The 27,342-nt window shown below is 44.8% G+C and overlaps 7 protein-coding genes across 8 annotated transcripts; 3 read left to right on the top strand and 4 right to left on the bottom strand.

The window, feature by feature from the left end:
• The first annotated feature begins 437 nt into the window (after positions 1-437).
• LOC112885569 (BTB/POZ and MATH domain-containing protein 1-like) lies at positions 438-818 on the top strand. Its single transcript, XM_025951157.1, has one exon. It carries the CDS (start codon positions 438-440, stop codon positions 816-818), a length of 381 nt encoding a protein of 126 aa, XP_025806942.1.
• Positions 819-1,107: 289 nt separating this feature from the next.
• Positions 1,108-4,991, bottom strand: LOC112887161 (GTP-binding protein SAR1A-like). The gene is made up of 3 exons (XM_025953264.1): positions 4,709-4,991; positions 3,441-3,572; positions 1,108-1,936 (listed from the first exon to the last, which is right to left on the bottom strand). Exons 1-3 carry the CDS (start codon positions 4,835-4,837, stop codon positions 1,616-1,618), a joined length of 582 nt encoding a protein of 193 aa, XP_025809049.1. The 5' UTR covers positions 4,838-4,991; the 3' UTR covers positions 1,108-1,615.
• Positions 4,992-7,082: 2,091 nt separating this feature from the next.
• LOC112884915 lies at positions 7,083-11,271 on the bottom strand. 2 transcript variants are annotated; one of them, XM_025950548.1, is made up of 5 exons: positions 10,806-11,271; positions 10,112-10,212; positions 9,002-9,600; positions 7,652-8,919; positions 7,083-7,573 (listed from the first exon to the last, which is right to left on the bottom strand). In XM_025950548.1, the coding sequence occupies exons 4-5, from the start codon at positions 8,485-8,487 to the stop codon at positions 7,507-7,509; spliced, it is 903 nt and encodes a 300-aa protein (XP_025806333.1). In that variant the 5' UTR covers positions 8,488-8,919; positions 9,002-9,600; positions 10,112-10,212; positions 10,806-11,271; the 3' UTR covers positions 7,083-7,506. The 2 variants fall into 2 exon arrangements, with proteins under 2 accessions (XP_025806333.1, XP_025806332.1); XM_025950547.1 differs by having other exon boundaries at positions 7,313-7,573; positions 10,802-11,271.
• Positions 11,111-13,731, top strand: LOC112884914 (RNA pseudouridine synthase 1). The gene is made up of 2 exons (XM_025950545.1): positions 11,111-11,451; positions 12,415-13,731. The coding sequence occupies exons 1-2, from the start codon at positions 11,112-11,114 to the stop codon at positions 13,095-13,097; spliced, it is 1,023 nt and encodes a 340-aa protein (XP_025806330.1). The 5' UTR covers position 11,111; the 3' UTR covers positions 13,098-13,731.
• A 136-nt stretch (positions 13,732-13,867) lies between these two features.
• LOC112884916 (DNA-directed RNA polymerases II, IV and V subunit 9B) lies at positions 13,868-15,549 on the bottom strand. The gene is made up of 4 exons (XM_025950549.1): positions 15,169-15,549; positions 14,996-15,071; positions 14,498-14,656; positions 13,868-14,349 (listed from the first exon to the last, which is right to left on the bottom strand). Exons 1-4 carry the CDS (start codon positions 15,195-15,197, stop codon positions 14,269-14,271), a joined length of 345 nt encoding a protein of 114 aa, XP_025806334.1. The 5' UTR covers positions 15,198-15,549; the 3' UTR covers positions 13,868-14,268.
• A 2,908-nt stretch (positions 15,550-18,457) lies between these two features.
• On the top strand, positions 18,458-21,442 carry LOC112883804. Its single transcript, XM_025949036.1, has 3 exons — positions 18,458-19,039; positions 20,288-20,403; positions 20,854-21,442. The coding sequence occupies exons 1-3, from the start codon at positions 18,929-18,931 to the stop codon at positions 21,191-21,193; spliced, it is 567 nt and encodes a 188-aa protein (XP_025804821.1). The 5' UTR covers positions 18,458-18,928; the 3' UTR covers positions 21,194-21,442.
• Positions 21,443-21,843: 401 nt separating this feature from the next.
• Positions 21,844-26,834, bottom strand: LOC112886378 (DNA replication licensing factor MCM7). Its single transcript, XM_025952272.1, has 15 exons — positions 26,721-26,834; positions 26,516-26,583; positions 26,362-26,421; positions 26,021-26,250; positions 25,312-25,489; positions 24,969-25,091; positions 24,761-24,850; positions 24,425-24,567; positions 24,169-24,346; positions 23,873-24,064; positions 23,383-23,555; positions 23,088-23,291; positions 22,702-22,867; positions 22,387-22,608; positions 21,844-22,286 (listed from the first exon to the last, which is right to left on the bottom strand). The coding sequence occupies exons 1-15, from the start codon at positions 26,749-26,751 to the stop codon at positions 22,182-22,184; spliced, it is 2,163 nt and encodes a 720-aa protein (XP_025808057.1). The 5' UTR covers positions 26,752-26,834; the 3' UTR covers positions 21,844-22,181.
• Between the last annotated feature and the right edge of the window lie 508 nt (positions 26,835-27,342).

Below are 27,342 nucleotides of genomic sequence, written 5' to 3' on the forward strand. Positions count from 1 at the left end.
AAAATGAAAAGGGGAGGATTAAAGGTCTGGTTTATGCCAAAATTAACCACCAGTGGCACATGGTCACTGCCTGCTCTAAAAGTAGTAGTAACTGTGGCCAGGGGGTATTTGTGTTCAAACACAGTGTTAATCAGGATTCTGTCTAAAACATAACACGTTGTTCCTGATTATTGAACCAAGTGTATGATCTAGCAGGGTTTTTAAGCTCGAGTAACCCCCACCTGTTGATCTAATCATTAAATCTACCAGCCCAATAGTAATCAGTCACTCCATTGTTTTTCTCACTCGTATCTCTCACTTCGTTATCAAATATTTAGAAGAAGTCGTAAGTTACTTATGCTAATAGTTTTCAACGCGACATTGCCGTAGTTTTCTTCTAAAAAAAACATTGCGCATCGAGATCCAGACGTGGAGCCCAATGCAAGGTGTTCAAGGCGATGCTCCACTACATGTACACTGACGCGCTGCCCGAGAAGATGACCATGGACGCCATGGCGATGGCCAAAGGCCTGCTCGTGGCCGCGCACAGGTTCAAGCTCGACGGGCTGAAGCTGATGGGCGAGGAGACGCTGTCCAAGCGCATCGACGTGAGCACGGTGGCCGGCACACTGGCGGTGCCGGAGCAGCACGGTTGCAGAGACCTCAAGGCCGCGTGCATGGAGTTCTTGGCTCGGCCGGGGAATTTGAGGGCGGCCATGGAGATCGAAGGCTACGAGAAGGTCAAAGCAATAATCAATCCCGTTGTTATGATGGAGGTTGTCATGAAGCAAGTTTTTTTTATCGGAGTCATGAAGCAAGTTGGCTGCACTGATGAGTGACCAAAAATGATGAATGCCATGCTTATTTCGTTTTTATTAGGGCATCAGTTAGTGACTACCTCCGTTCCAAATCGTACGTCGTTTGGATGCATAATTTTTGCTATGTATTTAAACACAACATTTATCTATGTGCAAAAGCTATGTATCTAGATTTGCTAAAACAACCTAATTTTAGAACAGAATGATTTTAGAACAGAATGTGTAGTATATAGAAATGTATTACTTCTCTTCATGGAAGGAAATTGCTACCCTAGGATATTGTACACAAGATTATCTTAGCCTTCACACCTGAAGATGAACATATTCGTTTATCACAGTTCAATGCATCAGTAAAACCATCAAACAACTCTAACTTATGTGTTTCTAGTTCTAAAGCTCGATAATCATCTCCATTTGTGCTAGATCCTTACCAAACCTGGACATTGCTATTCAGAGTTGCAGATACAAGTTTCTGAAATGGACAGGGTAGGGCATGATGCATTGCACCCAATAGCTAGTCCCTGCTGAATCGTCCCACCAAAAAAGAAAAAGAAATAAGTAGACAGTAACAAATGAAGAGCTCCAGCATTTTTGAAGCATTTTTGAAGTTTAAACCCTGTAAGCTCCTCTTCCAAGATCTCACTGTAGTTGAAAGCAAATCTAGCACAAGATCCCAGACTTTGCACTGCTACTTCCATAATGACCACATATACTGGCTCCATGAACCACCATGAGTCCATGACCAAGGTAAGCTAGCTCCCTCTCTCTTTTGTGGTAAGCTAAGGTAGAAACAGGAGTATCATTGTAGCTAGCTAGCCCTACTTGATGTACTGTGACACCCACTTGAAACCCTCGCCGTACCCCATCTTGCGGACGATGCTGCACATGAACACCTCCAGGGGGCGGACGTTGGACTCGCCCAGGTTAACGTTGCCCTTGCCAGTGGTGAAGTTACTCAGCCCCATGTGGTACCGGAGCTCCTCCTCCGACGCAGCATAAGGGATGTCGATCTTGTTCCCCAGGATCAGGAAGGGTACGGTGGCCAGAGAGTCATCCGAGAGAAGGGCGTCGAGCTCCTTCTTTGATTCAGCAAACCGCTCCTTGTCGTAGGCATCCACAAGGTACACCACTGCATCCACCTGTTCAGATTGAAAAGGGGAAGGTTCAGCAAACAGATGTTGAAACTTGAAAGAGCACATGTCCTGGTCCACCAGCCTTAACAATAACCAGGTAAATTAGGAAGTCTTGGATTTGACCATGAGGAATAATAGAAGTAGCTATACAAAATATGCAGCAAGAGCAGGAGCATAAGCATAATGCACGAAACCAGACTCCCTAAGGAATCGCCTCATCCTAGGATATGTTTCATCAGTCACGGGATCGTTGCATGATTTTGGTAAGATGACAACATTCCTATCTAGAAAACCAGTTGTCAAACCATTGCATGCTTCAAACCAAAGAAGTACTGCCATATATAAAGTTAGGACCTAATAAATCTCTATTTATGAAACCATTTCCCAAATCCAAACACCATGTTAAACCATGGACCTTCTAAGGTTGAATTTGACATTCAAAGCCAGACATACTTGAAGTGGAGGAAACAACTTTGTTTTCTCGCAAGACAACAAGTACTAGCAATTGGTACCTTGTAACATAAACAATTTTGCAATGGTGTAACCATGAAGTCCTCTCCCTATGAAGATGAATCTCACAAGGGAAGATGCATTTAATGCATTTCTGTCAGGCACTCCTAGTTGCCTCGCCTAGCTAAATGTGTCATCTCCTGTCAGAAATTCACACATAATTTTTTGTTTGCAGGCTTTTAGTTAATTTGCAGTTTCTTATTTGGACTTTCTCTGGACCCCATCCATCCTTGGATTGGATCCCTATCTATACCTCCTTCCACCATGAAACCTTTTTAATCCTCTGCCTCTTTACCTAGAGCAAGAAAAATTCCAGATTTCCTACCAAGTTCCAGGGAACTCCAGAGACTAGTTCAAATGTTTCTCTATATTGGCATACAGTCACTTTATAAAGCATTTCTCATATTACAGAAGAATATCCACCAATCCACTAAGCCAACTCCACCACCTCATAGAACAATAGAAAACTAAAAAGGCATACAGATGAGAAGAAAAGAATGTTAGTAGCAAGAAGGTATATGCTTGGACAAAGAAAACCAGAGAAAACCAGAAGTCCAGACCAACACAATTTCAAAGAGCATGGTGTCACAGACCATCGCAGATTTCCCATCTCCAAAAGTTCATATCTATATATATGTATTAATATATTAGATGGCTGCACCAAGGTGGCATAGCATATAGTGGTGGGCAATCGGCTACTTACAGCCCTATGCACTAAGCCCCACTGACCAACTTGATGAAAATTTGGTAATAAGCAACAGGTGTTGCAAGTGGGACCAAAAGTAAAGACCAACATATTCCAATGTCCTCTAATAATGATATGAACTAAAACATTTATGGCTAGAGAAGACACACAGCTACTAGTACTTGTCAATTTCAGAAACGAGCTACAGAAGTACAAAATGCTTAGATCTCCAAACATCACACCCACAGGAGAAGAACACATTATGCTGTAATCATGAAGAAAAACAAAACAAAAGAATGAAGACAAAGGTAGGACCTTGGCATAGTAATCCTTCCACACACGGCGAGCAATCTGATGTCCTCCCAAATCAAATGCCTTGAACTTGATCTTTCCGATACTCAGCTCTTCAGAAGTTGGATATTGCGTAGGCTGATGCTGAACCAATCTCTGCCAGAAGGAACACAGATCCCAAATACAATCTTCTTCAGCATAAAAGTGTTAAAATATAAACTGCATTGAATTCTCTGTTGCTATCTGCTTAACTTCAGCACATACAGTTCTTGAGCAAGACCCAACCAGTTTTAATACCGAGAACAAACACAGAGTAATAGTTCTAAAGTTGAAGTCCTTTTTATATGTACACCTCAAAAAATTCCTTTTTTATTTTTGAGCAACCTAAAGTTGAATTTCTGACAAATTGTAGATTCTCCAGATAGGCATGTCAACCAGATCTAAACTGAAACAAACAACCTTTCCCCATAAAATTTGCAACCTAGAATTCCTGAAAATCGACATGGAACCTTATGCCAAAATAACTGAAAGAAGCAAAGCATTCTTCAGTAGCACATGGAACTTTTCCAGGTCTAGCAAGCAACCCAGTATCCCGTGCTCAGAGAAAGGCTTAGGCCATGGAAGAAGGCAACCCAGGTATCCATCATAAGTAAAAATCTTTACTTCTTCCAAATCCTAACCAATGAGGCTACTGTTTTTAGTCGTTGTCCTTAAAAGGGAAATATCCAGAGTGCTATTAGACCGAATTCAACAAAAATTGGGGGGAACTGATATAGGATAGAATTGTCCTCATTCCTAAACTTAGACAAAGGGCACACTTTTGCAACGCCATGCACTTGAATAGTTGAATTACACAAGGGCTACACTTCCAATTGTTGCATAAAAAACCACCCAGAACGCTCAACCCTTCAAACTAAAATTCGAGTGCAAACAACAGCCTTGACCCTACATAAGCGCACGCGCATAGAAAAATATTCACGCTTAAGGCTCTGCAAATTTTACTCCATAAACTATATAACACTACTCCCCCTGGAACGTAAGTAACACATCCGGATCCATCAGATCATCAGAATTCCCCCAAACCTCGCCGAAGTAAAAAATTACGGTCGCTTCAAATCGAAACAGCACTCGAAATTCCCACAAAGCAGCGACCTTTGAGCTCAAAGTAAACATCCTTCCTTTTCCCCCCGGGCAGACATAGCAACCCAATCAGCCCAATCCAACCAACCCCGGAAGAGCTAACACCAGTAGTTTGGAAAGGGACAGAGAAAAAAAAGTGATTTTATCCCAACCTCGTCCTTGAGCATGTGCAGGAGGGTGGTCTTGCCGGCGTTGTCGAGGCCGAGGAAGAGGATCTTGGCCTCCTTCTGCCACAGCCCCAGCGACGCCAGCACCCCGTAGAACCAGTCCACCAGGAACATCTCCTACCACCCACTCGATCGCTGGGCGCAGCCGGCGCACTCTCCCTCCCCGCCTCTGGTCGCCGGAGGATAAGGCGGCGGCGGCAACGGCAACGAGGGAGGAGGAGCTCTTGACGGATCTTGGCGAGGTGTACCCACGGCGGAGGGCTGCGAATGGTGACGTGGCGGCCCAGCACCGCCGCTGCGCAGGGAACATATGCGAGGAGGTGCAAGAGGATGACAGGTGGGGTCGGCGCATGGTGGGACCCGGTTGACAGAGGGGGCAGGTGGTGGACTGGTGGGTGGTTGGTTGGTTTGGAAATGATACCGCGGGCCGGGCGCACGCGGGTTGCCGTTTGTGCACCTGGACTGTATTTGTACGTATACGTTCATGGATAAAGGTACGGTTTCCGGTTGCAGCAACTGTACATATTTGACTTTTTTAACATCTGCATAGAATTGAATAGTGATGCAGCTCTTCGTTACCAAAAAGATGCTTGTTTAAAAGAAAACGAGAGATCTTGGTTTTTTTCCTCTCTCCAATACGCAGAAGAGATGCGCATCATTATATTAAGAAGAGAATAAAATTTTATTTATAACCTACGGTACAAAAGAGCTCACGGAACACATTAGGCACTAACCTAGTGCTAAGAAGCAAACAATGCCCTATAGGGCCATCTACTCATAGTTTGTAACATATGTTTTGCATTATGGAGATAGATGGCCAAACGTGCGGCCCAGCACAACATGGCACGGACGCCCAGGCGCAGCACGATTGGGCATGACACGACTAGGCACGGATAGCTAATCATGTCGTGCCGTACCGCCACACCATGCCGGCGCTGCGGCCAGGCACGGCACGATGGCACGGTCGGCCCGCCATGGCCGTGCTGGCCCTAGCTCGTTACTGGGCGGTGGTGCGGTGGCAGCGCCAGTGGCGGGCGCGGGGAGGCCGGCGAGGGACCAGCGCGCGGAGGACAGCGGCAGCATCGCCCGAGCATGGAGGCAGCGCCGGCGCGCGGAGGGCGGCGGCAGCAGCGCCCAAGCATGGAGGCGGTGGCGGCAGCGGCAGCGCACGACGCGGGGAGAGGGGTGGCGGCGCAGCGAGGGGAGGGGCAGCGGCAGCGGCGCGCGACGCGCGACGGGGAGACGGCGGTGAGGGGAGGCGCGCATGGGAGCAAGGGAGGGAGGGGAGGAGGGGAGGCACGCACGGGAGAGAGAGGGAGGAGCTGATGAGGAGGGTGGCGGCTAGCTGGTAGGAAAGGGGAGGAGGGATGTTAGGGTTCGAAGGAGATGAGAAGCGTATATACGAGTACGTTGTGGGCTGAGCCGTGCCAGACCGCGCCGGTCTATTAGTTGTATCATATCTATACTAGCATTGCGTGCTGAGGTTTCGGTCCACGCACGACACTATGGCCGGGCTGTGCTGGCACTGGCGCTACATCCACCATGTCCGACCGTGTTCGTATATTGTTTTTTAGTGTCGTGTTCTATGCGGCCCATCAGGCATGGTCCATTTGACTATCTATAATTATGGAATATCGAAATATGACTGCTCCTTTTTGAAAAATGTTGGCTATGATTAATATTGGTTGATAATTTGTTTTCCTTCTCAGCCAGGAGCAGCAGGTTCAGATGTGAAACCAGGAAAGCATCGATCGTTGGTTGCTGGTGCAGACGTGCAGTTGCTGACTATATCATTCCTTAGGTAGGTCTGATCAGGCCATCAAAATGGACACCGACGATTGGGCATCTAAACGACTAAGGCCTTGTTTTGATTGCAAATTTTTTGCAACAGTGGAACTGTAGCGCTTTCGTTTGTATTTGACAAATTTTATCTAATCATGGACTAATTAGGCTCAAAAGATTCATCTCGTGATGTACAATTAAACTGTGCAATTAGTTATTTTTTTACATACATTTACTGCTCCATGCATATGTCCCAAAATTGATATGATGGAGAGAGAGTGTAAAAAGTTGGAATTTGGAGTGCATCTAAACAGGGCCTAAACTGAGATCCTACTTCTGTTTGACTGCTACAAGCTTGAAGTCAAATGGAGGACGGCTTCTTCATTCCGTGCTCTGCAAATATGGAGGTGTCAAAAGACTACACTTTCGTATTATTTTGATTTGTCTTGCATGCATGCATCTGTTTAGAATGTGCGAAATTCTGGCATGAAATTTAAACAACACCAAAAGGGATTGGCTGCACGGCATTAGACATCCATGCTTCGGTTGTCATACCTCAGTCGACCATACTGGATGATAGCATCAACTTAGTTCAACCATGCATACCCACACAGCCAGCTACAGATGAAGTTCAGCTCGACAGTAAGCTCGATAGCAACTAAATCATAAAACCTCCTTCGCTGATTCTTCAACATCAGTCGGTTCGGACCTCTGCTTAATTTCATCCAAGCTTCATCCTGGTCATGGATAGCTCATCCAAGTTCAGGTTCCGTTCCCTATGAGTCGCCGGCTTAGTTCAGCCATGCATACATACACAGCCAGCTACAGATTAATTTCTACCAACGGTAACTGAGCTTGACGATGACATGGTAAGTTGGCAACTAAACCTCCTTCACTGAACACCACGAACTAGGTGCTGTGGTAGCAGAGGTACCGGAGCATCTTCACCTCCCCGTCAGTCTACCATCCCTTGGCAATGGATGGCTCTTGGAGGTATTGTTTCAGCTAGCACCATCCCAGCTAGCGCCATCCTCAGCCTTCCAGCTCTCTTCAGCTTGGCACCTCTTCCTGCAACAAAAATGATGCCAGTTACATTCTCACATAAAGCATGTACAGAAAAAAGAAACATAAAGTTCGTGCATCAACCTCTTCTTCGGGCAATGCAGCGTGCAGCCCTTCTCGCAATGTTCAACTTCTCCATATTGCTCGCACTGATGCTGCTCACTAGCACCTGGCTCCTGGTTTGCCTTGGTCGTGTATTTCCTCTTACCGGCTCCTTGTTTCGACAACGGTGCCAGCAGCTTGAAACCAGGGTCCACTTGAGGCCACCGCGACTTGTCTATCATGGGTGGAACCATACCACTATATGCGGCCCTAAATCTCTCTACAGAGTAGTAGTCATGGACAAAGGATTCGATGTCAGCATCTGCCTCCGTAGTAATCCAAGCCAGAGCATGAAGGCAAGGCTTCCAGGTTAGTTGCCACTCTCCACAGCTGCAGGTGTGCTCGTTCAAGTCCACCACGTGCCTCCACGGCCTCATGTCCTGAGAGTTGCCTGAAACTTCACCAGTCTGCAACCCACACCTACAGACCTTGATGTTTCTCAAACTTGCTGCTTCTGCCTTAAGTTGTTGAATAACTGCAGGGAGAATATTGCCAGAGAGCTTGCTCCCATGACTTCTCCTCTTGTACCACACCTCCAATGTCATCTGCCTCAACCTATCAACAATGTCAACCAAAGGCATGTCCTTTATGTTCATAGTCCATTCGTCGTAACTTTCAGCTAGATTCTTATCACGAAAGCCCATGCCTTCATCTGTGGAAATTGCTAATCCTGGTAGATGGCCTATAGCCTTCTTCAATTCTTCCATAAACCAGGTCCAGTTAGCATTTGAATCAGAGTCGAAAATGGCCCATGCAACAGGGTACATCCAATTGCGACCATCAAGGGCACAAGCACATGCTAATTTCCCCGAGTACATACCATCCAAGTCCGTGAATTCAAGAGCAATGTCAGGTCTACAGCCATTTTTGAAGCCATCTATGCATGCTTGCAAAGCAAAGAAAAGCTTGTCAAAGTGCGCATCAGCTCCACACGTCTAGGTGGAAATCTCCACTACTGAACCTGGAGACCTGGAAAGAAGTGCAGCCCTGAAATTGTACAATATCTGAAAATTGTCTTCCCAGGACTGAAAAACCTTGTTCAGCGCTTTCTGCCTTCCAGCCCATACTGTGGCATAGCCAACCTCTATATTATAGACCTCCTGCAGTTTGTCTTGCAACTCTTTTGCTCCAAGATCTGGATTCTCCCTCAACCAACCAACAACCCTCTCTGCAACCCATTTTTGAGATGCCATTGAGGTAACAAGGTTACTAGAAGACATACAATTATGCTCTGCAGGCATCATGGTAATCTGCAAAATAGCAAACACAAAACAAATTAGATAAATTACACAAGTTAAGCAAGTTAACGAGTTAGGCAAGTTAGAGTAGTACCACAACAGCTGGTAGGCCCCGCAATTTGCGAGCCACAATTCTCCAGGGACAGCCTGTTGCCTTGCACTGAGCTCTATACCTAGTCTTATCAGTCTTCACTTTGTGCAACTGAAACCCCTTGTTTATTCCATACTGTCTCAGTGCCATCCTGAAGTCCATCGTAGGGAAATACTCATTTACCTTGATTCTTGGATTTTCCTTGTCATACACAATGTTGAGCTTAACATCTGTGTTATCATCAACTGGAGTTTGTACAGCAGCAGTGTCAGCATAAAAAATAGGCTCCACCTGGAGTTCCTCACTTCGATTTTTCCAGCCTGCTTCTTGTGGGTCAGCTTCAGCCTTCAGTCCAATATCCACAGAGACCACCTCATCATCCACGAAAATATCCTCTTCATCCATCAAATCACAATCCAAATGTTCCTGAGGTGGCACACAAGGAATATGGCTAGCTGCTGCATGCGACTCCTTAGCATTAGCAGCTGATGGATGCAACTTCTTTGCATCAGCACCTGTTGTGTGGGACTTCTTTTGCATAATTACCTGCTCCCTGCAACTCCTTCACATGAACACATCCTTCCTGTGAGTATGCCTTCTTCCTGCATGTCAATATGAAATATTCATTGCTATAGGCTAAGTTGGAAACAAAACTGTGAAGTGCGAACACTGTCAATATTCAATCTAGTGACCAATGCAAAATGCACCCATCTTATGAGACATGGGAATCCAAACTGTGCGCAAACAAAATACATAAGATGCAAATTTTGAAACTTCCATTGCTCCCACAGTACAGATGGTACATCAGACTACAAACAGCAACCCCCTCCATTGTACTAGTAATACCATGGGAGCTAGATCATGACTACTTTTCAGACAAGCAGCAACCAGCAAAAGTTATACTAGGACAATGAGCTGCCTTGGACACTTTGATGTAATGACAGCGTCAAAATTAATAATGCCACGTAGCATCAGAACCATCAATACTATAAAGATAAGCTCTGTAATGCTAATGACAAAAGGCAAACCAAAAGATGTCCTGTTATTGAGAATAATCTGTTTGCTTAATGTGATATAATGCTTGTGAGCTGTTCAGGAAAGTCAGGATCTTACTCGAGTTCCTGTTGAGGTACATCAAAGAAACCCCTCTTGGAAATCATCTCTGCATCAGGAGTTTTCAGAACTTCGCTTAGCTCTACCATCATCATGTCCTCCTAAAATCAAATTTCAAAAGTTTAGTGCTCTCCACAATTCAAGTAAATAAGGTAAGGAAAAGCCTATACCCTATTCTATGTTGTTAAGAACGACCCTTTCCTTCTTATATGAAATCTAGAAGCACTGATGCTAAAGCAAGCGTCAAAACTGATATGTTCATTAGAAATAAAGGGAAAAATCATGAGGTTACTCATTCAAGCCCTCTATCGATGCCCAAATGATAAGCTGGCATTCAAGATCCAACTATTCAAGTTCTCATGGGAAACACATGGACATGGTTGGCTACTTGGCTCACAACTGAGATGATAATAATATAAGAAAATAAAATTGAACTTGCAGACATGCAGCAACTTGGTCACAGGGTACACAATTCCATCTGTTTTATACAAAATGCAGCGACGGTAAAACATGAATCCGACTGTCCCGCCCCGAAGAGCGGCAAGTTGCATACTAGCATCAATGAATTGTCACAAATCCACAATTCATCGTTTCATACAGCAGCAAGTGATGTAAAGTGCATTACAAATTCCCATAAGAAGGATGGCGAGAACAGCGGGAGAGGATTGGAAGAGGAAGGGAGGCGAATACCCACGTTGGAGTCGATGGTTTCGTCGTTGTTCAGCGACTCCAGCACCCCGTCCGGCGGCGCCACGATCGACGACGGTCGCATCCTCCGCATTCGCCCTCCAAATCACCAATCGTTGCCGCCACCCACCGTGCCCCACGCGAACCCCGAAACCCAGAGGCTTCGGCTCACCGGAGGATCGCTCTACCCGCGGGGGTTCTCACCGGAGATCCAGGAGAGTCGCCGGCGCCCACGGCGGAGGCGAGTTTTTTTTTTCTTTTTAGGAGAAGATGAGAAACACGAGATAGTCACGTGCTACCGTATTTTACCCCTATGACGAAACTGCCCCTGCACCTGCTCCTCCAGCCTCCTGCCGGCGGCGCCGCCTCCCTGCTCCGATCCCTCCTGGCACCCGCGCGCCGCCTCACGGCGATGTCGGCGGCGGCAAAAACGGCGCCGGTGAGTGGGGAGTACCCGTCGCCGGTGTCCCCACCCTACCCGGCCGCCTCCAAGGACGTGGAGCTCCGGCGCGCCATGACCGCCTCCGCCCGCTCCGCGGTGTTCGCCTCCGCGGACGTCGTGTTCGAGGATGAGTGGCTCGCGGTCGTCAACAAGCCCGCCGGAGTCTACTGCGACGCCCTCCTCACCGCCCTCCCTCGCTCCGCCGCTTCAGGTGAAAAGGAAAAAAGTTATCCCTTCTGAGCTCTGAGAAGGTCTCGCTTGTAAACTTTGGGGATTATCTTGGAGAATTACAATGAAGAACACATTTGACAAAATGTGCAATTTTGCTTTTTATCACTGTCACTGGCATGAAACAAGCTGAATTTAACCGTTGATTGTCGTTCTATTCCCAAATGATCCAAGCTCATACAGCGTGATCTGTAATACACTAGTGTCACAATTCCTACTAGCAATAACGACTGTTCCGTACTGAAAGTATGACATGCTATGATGACAACAAAAAAAAACTATGTAGACTTGAGCCACCTGCTTGAGAAGGAAAAAGCTTTAGAACCCCTTTCCCATATAGAATACTTATTCTAGAACAAGAGTTATGTTCAGTAGATGCAGAAGCAGAAGGGCGTATGCTGTGCTGTTATACAGACTGATATATCATTGTTAGAACCCATTGTTGATTTACTTTGCTTCAGTTTCTTATTGTCTATAAGCAATATCAATACAAAATAATGGCTATGGAATTCTACTGAATATAAGTTGTAATAATGGACCATTTGGGGCTATATAGTTTTATCGTTTAGAATTTGTGTTCACAACTCTTCATTTATTCAGGAGGTTTTGAATCGAATACTACTGTAATAGTTATTTTATGGCATTTGTTTCTCACCTAGTCTCGCAGATTGTATCAGGTTAGTAGTTAGTTAGCACCCTTCGTTAAGGAGTATAGTTGGTACTTTTGATTTTTTTTTTTATGCAACTGATGCCAGGCTGAGGTGAGGAAACAACTTTTGTGATCAACACTTAAGTTGCTCGATGCATAATAATACCATAATATTGCTTTTCTATAATTATAATCTAAATTATCAGACCACAGATGAATTATTTGTTTGTATTCTTATTGTTTTTGCCGCTCTATATCTAAGTTCTAACTATAGGCAAATATTTTTGTGACTTGCAGGGGACTCAGCTATAAAACCTAACCTTCACCTTGCCAACAGACTGGATCGTGATACCAGTGGGCTCATGATTATTACCAAATGCAACAAAGTTGCAGGGAAGCTAGTAAAGGCATTCACTGAACATGAAGTCAAGAAAACTTATCTTGCACTTTGCATAGGTTGCACACCAACGTGGGAGAAGATTAAGATATGTTCTGGTCATGGGCGCTCGAAACATGGTGCTTGGCGTGTGTATGCTATGCCTGATGTTGGTCGGTCATTACCAGGGGGCTCTGTTGTAAGGGACATGAGCACACAGTTTGAAGTTTTAGGGGTCAATGGTAAAGGGCAGTTTAGAGAACCCTACAGCTTTTACAGTGATGATATTGAGTCAATTACTGTACAAGAAAAGGCAGCTGACCAGACTTGTAATGATGTTGTGAAGGACAGTGTAATTTTGGTTAGAGCCTATCCTCAAAGTGGACGGACACATCAGATTCGTCTACATTGCCAGTATCTTGGGTTCCCGATCAGAGGTGATGTGAAGTATGGCGGGGTGATTGAGTGGAACGGCTTAGAGTGCGATGGCCATGCACTGCATGCAGAGAGCTTGTCATTTGTACACCCTGTCACTGGTTTGCACGTCACTTTCCAGTCACCTATCCCTTCATGGGCTAAAGATTTTATCTCAGCAATGGATTAAAGTTCCCTTGATCTTATTGTGATACACAATGCTCCCATTGACACAGATATCCACCAAAGTAGTAATTCTGAACTGCCAAAAGCGTTATGCTCTTGGAGCTCTGGGAGTAGCCTTGGTCACTGACAACCTTTCTTGGGGGGATGTTTATCAAAAGTCCTTACTTTATGAATATACTTTCACAAATACTGAGATGATTGTCGCAGCAGAGTTTTGACTTCAGAATTTAATTGTAGCATTTGTACTGTGGAGATGTTGAGTCATTTGTTATAGTATGCCTCTTCTTTCGAGTATGTTCAAATTGCTAATGTATGCACGCATGTTGTAGCATGGGTTATTGGGTTGTTCAGTAAGATATACAGAAAATTTCTTAGTAGACAACTCTGAACTGTCAAAAGCATCTCTTGGAGATCCTTTCTGGGAGCAGCATTGATGATTCATTAGAGCCTTTCGCAGCACAACTGGTGGGTGTTCAAAATCTGTCCTTCGTGATTTGGATATTAGAAATACTGAGATGATTGTTGTGCCACAATTTTGACTCCTTACTGTAATTGTAACATTTGTACCAGAGAGATGTTGAGATGCTTATTATACTGTTTCAACAAAGTATGCACAACACCCAGGTTGTACCATGGGATATTCTGTTCAACAAGATATACTGAAAATTTGTCACCAGGTATAGAATGTTCAAAGGCATACCAGAATAGAATGTTCCAGTAGCTCAAATGCAGTTGCAGTCCTGCATTTGAGCTAGCTCTTGGTTTGGATGGCCATTCTAGCGAAAAACAATTACTTATATAGCTGTTCAAGAAAACAGCCATTGCAAACCAACTTTGTAACCAATTTCTGCAGTTCATGGTTAATTTGCTCGAGCGGATGAAACTTGAGAACATTGTTGCTTACTACTGAAACTACCACAAAACCGCAGAAGAAATCGAAAACAGCAACCAAAATCCAAATTGCCCTCATCTCATCCTTTCTTTGATGCAAATGAACCACAGGGAAATTTATCCCAGTGGGCCACCTGATTATCTCCCTCCTGAAGTTGTTAATGTGCTTGAAAGATACAATCAGTTCATGGTACCATGGGCAGGTTTCTTGGGTGGAAATTTCAAAAATCATGCCCCTCTGGCTATTGCAGCAGAGGGATCCTTTTGCTCTGTTTATCAGCTCCTCACTCCCTCCAGCGGTGGCCGCAGCTGGGGTTGCAGCAGACGAAGAAGAGCGTCATCCCCTCCTCACCCCTCGCAGTGGCCTGCAGAACAAAGATAACCCAGAGCCATGGTGAGGTCTCGTTGGTCAGAAGTTTCGGTCATGGCCTCTGAAGAAGACGATGTGCTAGCTCAGAAGTATGTTCAGCTGCCATGGTCTCTGAAGAAGAAAAAGATGAGAAGATGGCCGACCTGGAAGAAGACGGCCTCGCCGTGGCCGCAGACGGCGCAGCGCACGTCCTTGGTGCGGGGCAGCGTGGGGTCGCCGGCGACGTCCTGGAGCACCTGGGTGAACTCGCCGGCGCTGTGGTGCACCACGTTCCGGTACACGCAGTTGTTGTCCGCGATCTCCTGCGGCGGTTTCAGCAGAGCATTTCAGATTGCCAGCACATGAGAGGATTCAGATTTCAGAAACTGCAGAGACCAAAACCCAAGAGCTTGTTCCACATCGCAAATTGACGAGCAGCCTCACTAGGTGACCATCAAAACTCAGCTCAAAGCCTCAAACTGTAAGTATATCCTCTTCATTTCAATCGTGCACATCAGTCTACTCCTAAATCTACCTATAGCTGCTGCCCGTCCCATCTGAATCTTGCTCCAGATTCCAGAGAGAGATCCGAACGAATCGAAGAAGAAGCTCAAGAGGATGACGGTCTGGAGAGAAGAGGAGACAGAGAGAGAAGGAAGAACCTGGTGGTCGCAGTTCCGGCAGGCGTAGAGGAGCACCTTCTGCTCCCTGTCCTCCTTGGGGTACAGGATGTTGTTGCTGCCAAGAAAGACATGGTCACTACCGAACCCCCAGCTGAAGAAGGCAGAAGAGCAGGCGACATCGCCAGCGCCGTCGTCGTCAGTCAGCGGCTTACCATTCACGGCAAAACTTCATGGTACTCATGGCTGCTGACCGGGCTTGACTGCTTGCGAGAGGGAGAGCCTGCTTGACTGCAGAGTTGACTCCTGCTCCTGCCTGGCAACTTCAGATCTTGTTCTTGGAGGTGGAGCTGGGGTGAGCTAAGCGGCTGAGCTGAATCGTATTCCTCTTTGCAGGAGGAAAAAAAGGGGTGATGCTTGGGAATGGGTGCTGCTCGGATTGGAGATTTGGTCAGAGGAGGTGAGCCAATACCAATAAAAAAGAGAGAGTTTTATAGGGACTCGCAATCTGACCGACCAATCACCAGCGCTCTGTGCGCGATTTGTGCTGCCGCAAGTCAAAACAGTAGTACTCTCTCTTTTTTGCTGCCCAATCGTCTCTGCCCACCACGAATGTAGGAGCTGGCTAGTGACTCACGGGCACGTTTGATAGGGAAAAAAGGGGGCGATACTATTATTAATTAAGATAGCTAATTTTCATGCTTTTGTGCTAAGAAAAGTGATGATTCAATCTTAGAAAAAAGTGGGACAAGAAACTTAATTCTACGAAGAAGAATAGGAGCCTCCAACTCAGCTGATTTCCATAGCATTAAATATATTATCATATAAGGAAAAAGCTGAGGTGGCGGAGAGTTAACGAAGAGAGAAGGAAAAATATGAAGAAATCGTATCTCATGCAAGAAACCATATCTACGCGGAAACCAAGATAAAAAAAGAGATGATAGAGGGAGAAAAGAGAGAGAAGAGATATGATTAGATAGCAATTTATTTTGAAGAAACTATTCATTAGAAGTGTAGTTTATATGTGTAATATCTATGTGATATGGCAAATATAGAAACTGCTAGTAGTGTCTTAGGTGGGACTGCCCTAAAAAGTTAGATATATTGAGTTGTGGTATTATCTACTTATGGCCGACTAAATTTAGACGTGGCAATCTTAGGTTGCAATCCAACTAGACCCACGTGTGTCGCACCCACCACAATAAGAATTAGGGGCCGTTTAGATCTTCCGAACTAATTTTTAGTCACGTCATATTGGATGTTTGTTAGAAATATTAAATATAGACTAATTACAAAACCAAATGCATAAATGGAGACTAATTCGCGAGATGGATCTATTAAACCTAATTAGTCCATCATTTGGTAATATTATGCTACAGTAAACATGTACTGATGATGGATTAATTAGACTTAATAGGTTCATCTCGTGTGCAATTAGTTTTATAGTTAGCTCATGTTTAGTCCTCCTAATTAGTATCCAAACATCCAATGTGACTCGGACTAAAAATTAATCACCGGATCCAAACACCCCCTTAGCATGAAAGATCTTCTTTTTTTTCCAATTTAGCTTTTACACATTAAAGTTGGAGTGGACCTCGAACCTGCCATAATGCTAGAAATTCTAGATGTGGCAATCTTAGGTTGCAATCCAATTGGACCCACGTATGTCACACCCACCGTAATGCTAGAAATTCTATAACAAATTATTAGTGGCGAAGGAAGAATTCCCACATGCATGCAGATAGCATCTTGGTAACCAGATACAATTTATTGCGCATGCATAATAAACTAGCTGTCACGTAGTCGTACGCTTAAGGTTACTCTCAATGGAGAGAGTTTCAGTTTCACATGTTTGCATTCTTTTCAAATCATTGGATATTGTTCGATTCCATTTTTATACAGTGTGCTCATATCCTATTCGGCTAGTTTCATTAGCAAGACTAGTTTTACTGCAAGTCACTGCATAATTTATATGATACATTTGTTGACAACATCATAGTGCGATTAAATGCATCCGCTTCCTATGAAATAAAAAAAAACACTCTAGATGATGTGGTATTTTGGAAATAACAAAATGAAACATACATTAACAGTGTATACAGAAGTTTAAAGTCTAAATAGGCTCCACAAGTTAGAACAAAAAGGCTATAATTGCATTATTTATAGGATAAAATTTGAACCCTATAACTTTATTCTTTGTGAGGAAAAAGGGAGTAAGACTCAACTAGAGGCCGAAATCTGGTGCCCACAGTTCATGTGAGCATATTCTCTAGAACTATCATTTCGTCTCTAAATATAAGCATTTCTTGAGGATAACTCCGTCTTTGAATATAAATATTTCTTGAGGATAACATAGACCTTAGTCAGTGGGGATTCTCTAAGGACTTCTCTATTTGCTTTTGATGAAGCTCTACCCAAAGGGCAACTTCAAAATGGCTCCCCACCAAATCGGGGAGAAGCGCAAAAACAAGAAAAGGAGATAAAAAAAAAGTATTCACTATCTTCTCTTCCCTCCTCAAGCATTATGTGCTCCTAAAATTTTCCATATTACTTTGAAAAACCATTTTGTCAAATACTTTTCCAAGTAGCTTCAGCTTTATAAAAAATTACTTCAGCATTGAAGTCAAAGGAAGAGCTATTTTATAAAAGATTTAATTGGATCCATACCATTACAAATTTACAACTTTTAAGTTATACCATTACAATTCGTGTATTCGGAACGATGCTAGTAAAATTCGATCGAAATCTGAAATATGCCATTTTCTACATCTCTTGCGACATTAGGCCCATGCGCAGGCCTGTATTTTCGCATGGACCAAAGTACCCTTGCTATGATTCTCTCTTCACCCACTGACATACGCCCCCACATGTCATCCCTTCCTCCATCCTTTCTTATCCTCTCCTCCTCTGCTCCTCTTTATCCGGCGACCATGTCCACGCGCGCTGCCCGACGTTGCGGCGACGGTGGTGCCGCCGTCGTAGAGGATCGATACGTCGCTGACGGGAACGAGCGTCTGTGCTTCTACTGCCTTAAGCTCCTCCAGCCGCCTGCTCCCGCTCTGCCTCCACCATCTCCACCGCCACCGACGTTAGTGGAATCTGCGGCCGCTGGGTAGCAGCGCCTCCTCTGCGCCATTCACTTCCGCCTTCGCATCCTCCGCCTCCGCTACTTCTCCCTCCCACCCTTTCTCCGTGCTCCTCCTCTTCCCCTCCGCCATAGCCGTGCAGCCCTACTCCTCCCTCTCCCCTCTGCCGTGCAACCGTGCTCCTCCCCTTCCCCCATCGCTGCCACTGCTTCTCCCTTCTACCCTCCTCCCGTGCTCCTTCCCTTCCTCTCCGCCGCCAATAGCCACCGCTGCACGGCCGTGCTCCTCCCCTTCCCCTTCCTTCGTCAGACCCTCAACGGAATACCAAATACCGCCAATAGCCACCGATGCACGGATCGTAGAGAAATATTTTGATCTATACGGAAATATGAATGCGTGCATACGAGCCTAAGGTTGCTGGAGATGTAGAAAATGGTATGTTTCAGTCTTCAAACGAATTATAATTGCATTATTCTGAATATGCAATTTTAATAGCGTAGCTCAGAAGTTGCAAATTTGCAATGGCGTGATCAATTAACCCATAATGTGAGCCAGAACTCTGCCGATTAGACCAAGGCAGAGTGGTCAGGTGGAGCTGGGGCAGGGGTAGTCTCGTCATTTATTACCTCCAACTAGAAGAGCACGGGGGTAGTGATTATCTCGTGTTCTTCTCTACTCTCGGTCTCGCCTCTCTTCTCTTCGAACCTACGGAGACTGGAGAGAAATCAAATCAAACCCTAGCCCACGTGGTCTCCGCCCGGCGACTCCCGGATCTCCGGCGAGGGTCCCCACGATACGATCCCTCCCGCGAGGCCGAAGCTCGATTAGGGATTTCCGCGGGCGAGGCGGCGGGTGTGGGTGATTTGGGGGTGGAACAGGAGGGGAGGGGATGGGGTCGTCGTCGAAGGTGGTGCGGCCGGAGGATGTGCTGGAGTCGCTGAAGAACGACGGTAGCATCGACGCGCTCCGCATGAAGATCATCGCCCAGCTCAAAGCCAACGTGCGTGCACGCCTCCTCCCTCCCCCGATCCCCTGCTGCCCCTTTTGAGACCACCTATTCTTTTGCTCCTTTTTTACTAGTGTGCTAGAAAAGTAGAAATTGTTTGTATGATGAGGATGCATTATGCGTTCGGTAATCAATTCCAGCTTAAGGTGGTGAGACCCAGATATGCTGGTAGTGTGGCTCTGTTGCGCTGTGCCTCGTGGGATGGTCTGAATTCATGCTTTGCTAATCCAGGGTGACTGCGATTTTTTGAACTGGTGGGATTATTTGAAGGTTGTTTTAAATAGTCGGCTATAGCTGCTGCTAAATCCGGGTATAGCTGCTAGGAAGGGCAGCTGCTATGCCATTTAGCCCACTAAAGCCGCTATAGCCAGCTAAATGCCGGTTGTAGCCCGCTAAACGCCGTAATGGTAGTCCTGCCGCTAAACACCTTAGCCGGCGATCTAAAACCATGATTAGGTTAAGAGTTTTAGTTCTTTGTTTGACTCTGGTTCCCGTTCATGTTAGGCCGTTTTGCATGTCCCAAGAGTCCTTTAAACAGGGTATTGCTTTGCATGAGAATTTGGTGTTTATTTGTCCTTTGGTGTCATTGGTGCAGGTTGTTTCCTTGTCGGTTTCCTTGTCGGTTTCATCTGTTCTTCCCTCCTATCAACATGACGTTTGAGGAATTGGTTTGCATGAGAATTTAAATATTTAGTTGCCCTTTGGTTTCGCTTGGCACGTGTCATTTCCTCTTCGGTTTCATTGTTTTACCTTCCTCCAATCAACATGATGCTTTGAGGATTGGTTTGCATGAGAAATTTGGGTATTTAGTTGTTGTTTGGTGTCACTTGGCACGTGTTGTTTCCTTGTTTGTTTCATTCTGTTTTCCGCTCCTATCAACATGACGTTTCAGGATTGGTCTGCATGAGAATTTAGATATTTAGTTGTCTTTTGGCGTCACTTTTCACGTGGTGTTTCCTTGTCGGTTTCATTCTGTTTTTCCCTCTCATCAACATTACGTTTCAGGAAACTGTTCCTATTCTTTCCTTATGCATACGGTTTCAAACTTTCAACTGTGCATTGTATAGATATATAGTACAGCAGGGTCTTTCATATCAATGTTGGATAGAGACATTTCTGCAGTGTCTTATGTAATACATACCCTTCTTCACACTCTTGGCATCGCTCTATGTCAGACTCACCTAACTAGTGGAGCAGTGGGAAGTGGAAACTTGGCATTGAACTTTCTAAATTTGATTTCAGGAGGATATGAAGAAAAACACTATGATGATGGTGGAGCAAAGCAAGGTACTGAATACCCCTGGAGCTGAGAAAAAGACCAAGAGGGAGTTGTTTGATGCACTTCGACAAGAACTGGAGTAAGCTCTTATCTTTTCTCTGACTCACTAATATTGCATTTCATTGAACCAACAGATTGTGCTCAGGAACAGTACAACTTGGTTTCTATTTGGCGTTTAGCCCTCAAATTGCTTACCTGTAGGTTATCAATTGTTTTGATGCTCAGTAGAATTTTTTTTTTACCCCCTAGAAAAAAAAGTATAGGTTTGACTTCGTACACAGATCTCCATGGTTAGTTATCTCCCTACCATATCATCTGCTCATCACTGCTTGCTCGAAACATAGTAATGATCTAGTTTCCATGATTTTACTTGTTCTTCGACTGTTCCGATGCTTTGTATTGTGGGAAATCCAAATCTACATGTTCCGCATTTCACACAATTTGCAGCCCCATTACCAGCTTTTTTTCATCTTAAGCAGAAGGAATGTTTCATCAAAACATGCAGTGTTAACTGTTTTGTGCAATGCAGGACTCCAGTCCTTGAGAAAGCTTCCAAGGCGGTTTGGGAGCTGATACTTGACCATGGCAGATTAGGGAAAGAGATAACTGAAACAGTTGAGAAAGTCTTCTGCCGACTCAGTGGAATTGACATGATGCCACCTCCACCACCAGCAGCTGGTGCTCATCAAGAGAAAGATGACATGGCTGTTGATGAGGGTGAGAAGAGCAGGGAGATGGATTCCTTCGAACCATCCTCATCAAGGAAGAGACCCTTCAGCGACATCAACCGGAAAGGAGCAGGTGCTGTATCAAATGGCAGTGCTACAGACCTGCATGATGAGTCCGATGATAGCGACCACAAGATGTGATGCTGGCCTTTGCTGTAACTTTAGTTCTTAGAGGCTGAAGTAGCTTTGGTGCTTGAATGCTAAGATGCTGAAATGGGATCCTGCATATTGATGTACTTTACAATCTAGGGCTGTATGTTATATTGGTAAGTTGTACTTCCTGTTCATACCAGTAAGTTCTGTAAGCAATTGCTATAGGATGTTTCAGTTTTGAGAAAGCGGATGTTCCTGTGTCTCTTCTTCTGAATATAGAACAAATTAGTTGACTAATTCCTCTTGAAAGCATTGTGGCATGTTGGTGTTAAAATTATTTGACTTTTATGTTGTTAAATACTTCATTGTCTTGGGAGGGTTGTCACCAGCAATTATTGAATGGTGCCTTTGGTCTGAGGAGTCAGTAGTGGGACAGTGATGGTCATTTTACTCATAATATTGTTTGGTTTTAGGAATAGGAAGGGTTCATCTTTCACATCATTCCTCAAAAGCCCATGTTTAGTGTATACATGAACATGAGCAATGAAGTTGCCCCACCAAAATTCATGGACAAATGTCGTGATGGATCATTTTACCCATGATGAATTGACTTCTCAAATCAAACACACCATGAGCCACCAAAAGACTTTGTATGTCCAGTAAAAAAATTGAAAAAAAAACTCTTTTGGTGTGTGTGCTTGGCAACCAAAACCTTAACAGAGACAGTAAGGCTTTCATGTTTCATACACTTCAGTGTCAAACAAGGAGATTGCAAGAAGAAAAAAAGCACTAGGCTACTCATTAGGTGGACAAGAACAATGGCTCTACTGGTACAATTCTCACAGGCTTTAAGCCCAGCATTACATCATTGATATCATGAGATGGTTTGTTGTTCACTATCACTAGAACTATTCGATCTTGTTAGGGCTCTATCAATGGTGTTCATCACTCTGGTCACAAATTTGAAAGCACCAACTCTTGATATTCCATCCTTTCGCTCATGATGGAATGTTAGGTGACTGGGTTCAGCTTCTCATCAGGCGTCAATGAAGTGGATGTCGAAGGTGTTCGGATGGATCTGCCACACATTCAGGGATGCATATTCCTCCAAGCACTCCTTCAATTGAGCCTCACTATATCCCTGTGGTTCACAAACATTTGAGCACAAGCCAGTTTTTGTCAGCAATCAAGCCATTCTGAGATGTGGCACTGGTACCAGTATGTGTATGTGGAAACGATACCTTTCTGGAGATCAAGTTAAGAGCATGAGCATATCTCACATCCATGCTGCTCGTCCTGGCCGCTTCATCTCTCAGGATGGAATATATGTCAGAAATCGCATCTAGGCCAGACCGCTGGCGGTCATCTGAGTATAATGAGTACTTGGACATCTGCATCAGTCGCAGTGCTTCATCGACATCGCTCTGAGCCACAGTTTCTGAAAATCTAAGCCTTGCTAAGGCCTGCAATAAACAAGCAACATCATGTTCAGACTGAGATATGTTACATGTTAGTAATTGGAAAAAGAAAGGATAACACAGTTGAAATTTACTTACAATAGAAATGCGGAGTATACTGAGGAGTGTTCTGATAGTTGTGTAGGAGGTTGGTGCATTTGACTTTGCTTCCTCTTGGCGGATGCTGGAATATGCAGTTGCGATGTATTCCTCGAGCTCTCGAGGAACAGAAGGGATGACTCTTCTCGCAGCAGATATGTAGGCTCTGGTGAGATCAAGATTGTTAAATTGTAAACTATGAGCCAAGATAGTAAGCCATAATTTAATTTTATTTCAGTGTCAGCTTATAATTTTCTGAATTTTACTGCATTGCTTTCTACCTGACACTTAAGTGTTGGTAATGCAACTATGAAATCTTTTTGAGGAAATGCAACAACAAAATTCGGACAATACATGTAATGCAACTTTAGGATTACTATACTTGCCTAAGAACCGGTGGTTCAAGTGGTGTGAAACCTAGTGCTGGTGATTCAAGATTTTGGTGCACATGAACAACGTGTCTTGCCATTTCAAGATCACTTTCCATGTCTGCTCGATCCAGGATCAACCAAAGGAGGTCAAAACGAGACAGAAGTGCTGGAGGCAGATTTATGTTTTCAGCTGGAGACCTCCTCATGTCATACCTTCCCCTGAATAATTAAAAACAATTGCAATTATCACGATCATTGTCATTTTCCTTTATATCATTTGGGAAAGGGGAATGTTCAAAACAGATTTTACCATGCTGGATTTGCAGCAGCCAGGATTGCAGTTCTTGCATTGAGAGAGGTGGTGATGCCAGCCTTGGCAATGCTAACTGTCTGCTGCTCCATCACCTCGTGAATTGCTGTCCTGTCTGACTCTTCCATCTTGTCAAACTCATCTATCGCGCAAATACCCATATCTGCTAGCACCTGAAACCCAAGAGTTTGCGCTATGAGATTTGTCATTAGTGGGATTGCATGCCTGCGCATTACACCAAATAACTATTTTTATTGTGCTAAGGTGATAATTCTACAAAAGAATGAAATGGAATATTTACCAGCAAAACAGGTATGAAATCTCAACTGCTGGTTTGATTTAAAAAAGAAAGATCTACAGTCTCAACAGCTATAATCAGGGCTGAAGAGCAAAGTTCATATATTCATTTGAGAAAGCATCAACAAGTAGGCCTGTAGTTCAGTAAAAGGGAAAAAGAGTTAAAGATGTAATCATAGGGTCTCAATCTTACCAGTGCTCCACCCTCGAGGACAAACTCACTAGTAATTGGATCTTTCTGGACAGCAGCAGTAAGACCAACACCACTGCTCCCACGTCCAGTGGTATACACTCCTCTTGGAGCAACATTTATGATATGCTTCAGAAGTTGACTCTTTGCAACACCAGGATCTCCCATCAAGCATATGTGCAGGTCTCCTCTGATCTGTACATTTACATTATACAATCAATATTAAGATGTGAGCAGTTGGAGAGAGGAAAGGTTGCGAGGGAAATGCATGCCATCCTAATTCATAGCAGCATGCATACCTTCATGCCATCTCCGAGCTTCCTATGGGGTGCGCCAACAAGCAGCAGCAGCAGTGCTTTCTTTACGTCTTCATGGCCAAATATTTCAGGTGCCAGGGACCTTGCCAACTTACTGTAGATATCACCATCCTCAGCCAATCTATCAATTTGTTCTTGTTCATCACCTTTAAGTTCATATCTGCAATAGTTTACAGTCACTAATCAGACAGCTGTTGAAGACAAATGGAATGAACGGCATGAGCCTAACATGACTTACTCTTCATATTTTTTCTTGAAATGCGTGACAGACATTGCTTCCAAGTAAGTATCAGCAACTAATCCTGCACGCATCGCTCTGAATCCATAGTATGGCATGGGAAGAAAAATGCCTGACATCTCAACCACATCTCCAGGTGCAACCTGATCATGATAACATATCTCTAGTGAACCCTTAATGCTTAAGAGAGTGTTTAGTTACTGAATCTAGTAAAGCAAAAGCAGAAATCTAAAAGCAACTTCCTTCTAAAGCTAACTCTTAGATGAACAGTCGGAGAACAAAATAATGCAATGGCAACTGTCCAAAGTGAAATAAAAAGGTTGCATTTTGCTTTACCTTTCTAGTCAGCTCTCCTCTTAGATGAACAGTCAGAGAACGAGGGATGTGGCCCTTTGGTACATGCTCTGCTAACTCTTGAAGCTTCACCTGCAAGGCAATGTTGTAGTATTATGGAAGGGGAGTCTAAAACATGCCAATGTTTGGGCTGGTTTTTTCATTGAAGCAAGATAGCCATGTTTGGCCAGATTTGAAGAAAGGTTAGTACCTCCTGAAATTTCAAAAACTTTGATGCTCGCAGTTGAAGGATTAGATTCCCCTTTGCTTTATTCAGCTTGCATCTTTGAGATGGGCACTCAAAGAGAGGCATAAAGACTCTAGCAGTCACTTCCTGCCAAATTCAAAACAATTGTTTTTGAACATTCATTCAATCATTCCAAATAGAACTTAGAAACAGAGTCAAAGTGCTAATGTTTGCAACCTCAGTACAGATAATAGTACATTCTACCATGTCTCAGGATTTATCCCAAACTGCTCTAAAATAATTTATTATAGAAGTTCAACATATCAGGGCTATAATCAAAAGGAAAGCCTGAAAAGAGATCAAGTACCTGGTATATCTCAAAACCACATTCTTCACATGTATAAACAGCAACCTGCATCAGGGGCTTCACATCCGAGCAGCGAGTCACAATTCCAGATATTTTCACAAGCTGCCCGATGTTGGATGCCTTCACTTGCCTTATGGTGAGTGGAGTCACCTTTGAGAATGCCTTGATGTAAACCTCACTACAATGCCAAAACATAATCATTTTTAAATAAACATCAACAAAGACAGATAATTGGATCGACAGGACAAATTATTGGAGCGCAGTTCCAATGAGATGTACAGAATTAGGTAGCTCCAAGCATATATACAACAGCACTAAGAAAATTTGAGCAAGTATAAGATGCAAATATTCATATCTAGCTGGCATATTACATCCACAAAAGCACACGCTTGCAAGACATGCTTCTAAGATCTGAACCACTCAAGAGGCTAATGGTGCTAACATGTTTTATCACACCAGATCAAATGCTTAGATTCACAGCATAATTTAGAGGGAAAAGGTTAGTTCAAATTATGCAGTATAATCAGTAATTCTGTCTTCTTCATAACATGGAATTTGCTCTCCACTCTGCATTAACCATAAACCACAGGCCCATTTACCAATTTATTTGCTCTCCACTCTACATTAACCATAAACCACAGGCCCATTTTTTTTACCAATTTATCGAAGTCCAGAGCACCAAGGCAAAATTAAGGACCAGTCTACTTACAAGAATCGTTTGATCTCCGGTGGCATCCTCTGGAGTGGGTCAGTGCCGTCGGCGCCACCGTCTGCCCCTTCATCCACACGCTGCGTCATCAGGATGTCCCGGTCCTCATCCACGGTGTATGCCTCCGTGGGCTCGGGCATGAGCTCATCCATGGCCTCTGAGAAAATACCGATGTAGCGCCGCGTGTTCTCGGTGACCCGCTGCAAGAACTCCTCATCCACATCTTTATACTGCAAGCGCAAAAAAAAAACATTTCGCACCCGAAATGACATCTTGCATCCACAAATTTCGTAGAAGGAAAAAGAAAGGAATTGGGTGTTGTTAAGAGAAGGAATTAGTACATGGAACAGGTCGTCCAGCTCAATCTGGACCGCCCGGATCTTCCGATTGGCGACATCTTGCTGGAACCAGAGAGAGAAATCAGAGTGAAATTACGAAACGAAACCGGATCTTGAAAAGGCGGCCTTACAGCACGGGGAAGAGTTCATCAATTACCAGGATGTTCAGGTACTTGGGCTCGCCGCGCGGGTCAGCGAAGTTGGACAGGAAGTCCTTGGCGAGCGCTGGAGACGCAAATCAAACACCAAGAACCAACGGGCCGTCAGAGAATGTTCTAGAACCTTCCAGGAGCAAACGAAGAAGGCCGGAGAAGTTCGAGGGGCATCAGGATTCAGGAGGCCGCTGCCACAGCAACACGTACCTTTGTCGGCGGCGAAGTCCGGGTTCTTCATCCCGGAGGCGGTGTGGGGGCGGCCGCGGCGGCAGCAAGGAGGAGGGAAACAGAGAAGGGCGGCACAGGGGACGGAGGCGCGGAGGGTTTGGCAGAGTGGCGGGAAGAGGGGGATAAGAGGCGCCGTTTTGGCGGGAAGGGAGGAGGCAGCCTGGCGGGAAGCGCAAGTGGGCCCAGAACCTCAAGTGGGCTGAGATGCTGTGGGCCTATAAGCTCGAGTGGGCTGGAATCATACAAGCCGGCCTCCTGAATCGGGCCGGGCTGTTCGGGGCGGTGGGGTGCGTTGACACTTGACAACGTGTGCCTGACAAGCCCAGCAGGTGCTGCTTATGGGCCCGATTAGGGTAACGCGTGCTGCTACGATCCGACTCATCGCAGAAGCAGAGGGTATGCGCCAGTTAAAATTTTTTCTTGGGCCAATATTTGCTTCCTTCCTTGTCGGGCCGCCGGCCACCTGCTTCCTTTTTCTTTGGGGCCCGTCTCTATCTCTCTTCCCTCACTTCGTGCGCGCCAGCAACGAAGCGAACAGCGGCAGAAAAATTTCTTTCACGTCCGTGCTCTGTGAAGTAAAATGGATACGTGGTTCAAAATA

The sequence above is a fragment of the Panicum hallii genome, chromosome 3, assembly GCF_002211085.1.
Source record: "Panicum hallii strain FIL2 chromosome 3, PHallii_v3.1, whole genome shotgun sequence".
Classification (NCBI taxonomy): domain Eukaryota; kingdom Viridiplantae; phylum Streptophyta; class Magnoliopsida; order Poales; family Poaceae; genus Panicum; species Panicum hallii.

What these genes read in the sequence shown, in the direction of transcription:
- LOC112885569 (XM_025951157.1), top strand. Translation starts at nt 438, where the DNA reads ATGCTCCACTACATGTACACTGACGCGCTGCCCGAGAAGATGACCATG.
- LOC112887161 (XM_025953264.1), bottom strand. Translation starts at nt 4,837, where the DNA reads ATGTTCCTGGTGGACTGGTTCTACGGGGTGCTGGCGTCGCTGGGGCTG. An exon ending in TGCACATGCTCAAGGACGAG is followed by an intron (nt 3,573 to 4,708) that starts GTTGGGATAAAA and finishes TCCTTCTGGCAG; the next exon opens with AGATTGGTTCAGCATCAGCC. An exon ending in GGAAGGATTACTATGCCAAG is followed by an intron (nt 1,937 to 3,440) that starts GTCCTACCTTTG and finishes CAATCTGAACAG; the next exon opens with GTGGATGCAGTGGTGTACCT.
- LOC112884915 (XM_025950548.1), bottom strand. Translation starts at nt 8,487, where the DNA reads ATGTACTCGGGGAAATTAGCATGTGCTTGTGCCCTTGATGGTCGCAAT. An exon ending in CTGCATTGCCCGAAGAAGAG is followed by an intron (nt 7,574 to 7,651) that starts GTTGATGCACGA and finishes TTTTTGTTGCAG; the next exon opens with GAAGAGGTGCCAAGCTGAAG.
- LOC112884914 (XM_025950545.1), top strand. Translation starts at nt 11,112, where the DNA reads ATGACGAAACTGCCCCTGCACCTGCTCCTCCAGCCTCCTGCCGGCGGC. An exon ending in CCCTCGCTCCGCCGCTTCAG is followed by an intron (nt 11,452 to 12,414) that starts GTGAAAAGGAAA and finishes TGTGACTTGCAG; the next exon opens with GGGACTCAGCTATAAAACCT.
- LOC112884916 (XM_025950549.1), bottom strand. Translation starts at nt 15,197, where the DNA reads ATGAGTACCATGAAGTTTTGCCGTGAATG. An exon ending in GCCGGAACTGCGACCACCAG is followed by an intron (nt 14,657 to 14,995) that starts GTTCTTCCTTCT and finishes AAACCGCCGCAG; the next exon opens with GAGATCGCGGACAACAACTG. An exon ending in GCGAGGCCGTCTTCTTCCAG is followed by an intron (nt 14,350 to 14,497) that starts GTCGGCCATCTT and finishes TTTGTTCTGCAG; the next exon opens with GCCACTGCGAGGGGTGAGGA.
- LOC112883804 (XM_025949036.1), top strand. Translation starts at nt 18,929, where the DNA reads ATGGGGTCGTCGTCGAAGGTGGTGCGGCCGGAGGATGTGCTGGAGTCG. An exon ending in TCGCCCAGCTCAAAGCCAAC is followed by an intron (nt 19,040 to 20,287) that starts GTGCGTGCACGC and finishes ATTTGATTTCAG; the next exon opens with GAGGATATGAAGAAAAACAC. An exon ending in GCACTTCGACAAGAACTGGA is followed by an intron (nt 20,404 to 20,853) that starts GTAAGCTCTTAT and finishes TGTGCAATGCAG; the next exon opens with GACTCCAGTCCTTGAGAAAG.
- LOC112886378 (XM_025952272.1), bottom strand. Translation starts at nt 26,751, where the DNA reads ATGAAGAACCCGGACTTCGCCGCCGACAAAG. An exon ending in GGACTTCGCCGCCGACAAAG is followed by an intron (nt 26,584 to 26,720) that starts GTACGTGTTGCT and finishes TTGCGTCTCCAG; the next exon opens with CGCTCGCCAAGGACTTCCTG. An exon ending in TTAACTTGATCTCCAGAAAG is followed by an intron (nt 22,287 to 22,386) that starts GTATCGTTTCCA and finishes TGTGAACCACAG; the next exon opens with GGATATAGTGAGGCTCAATT.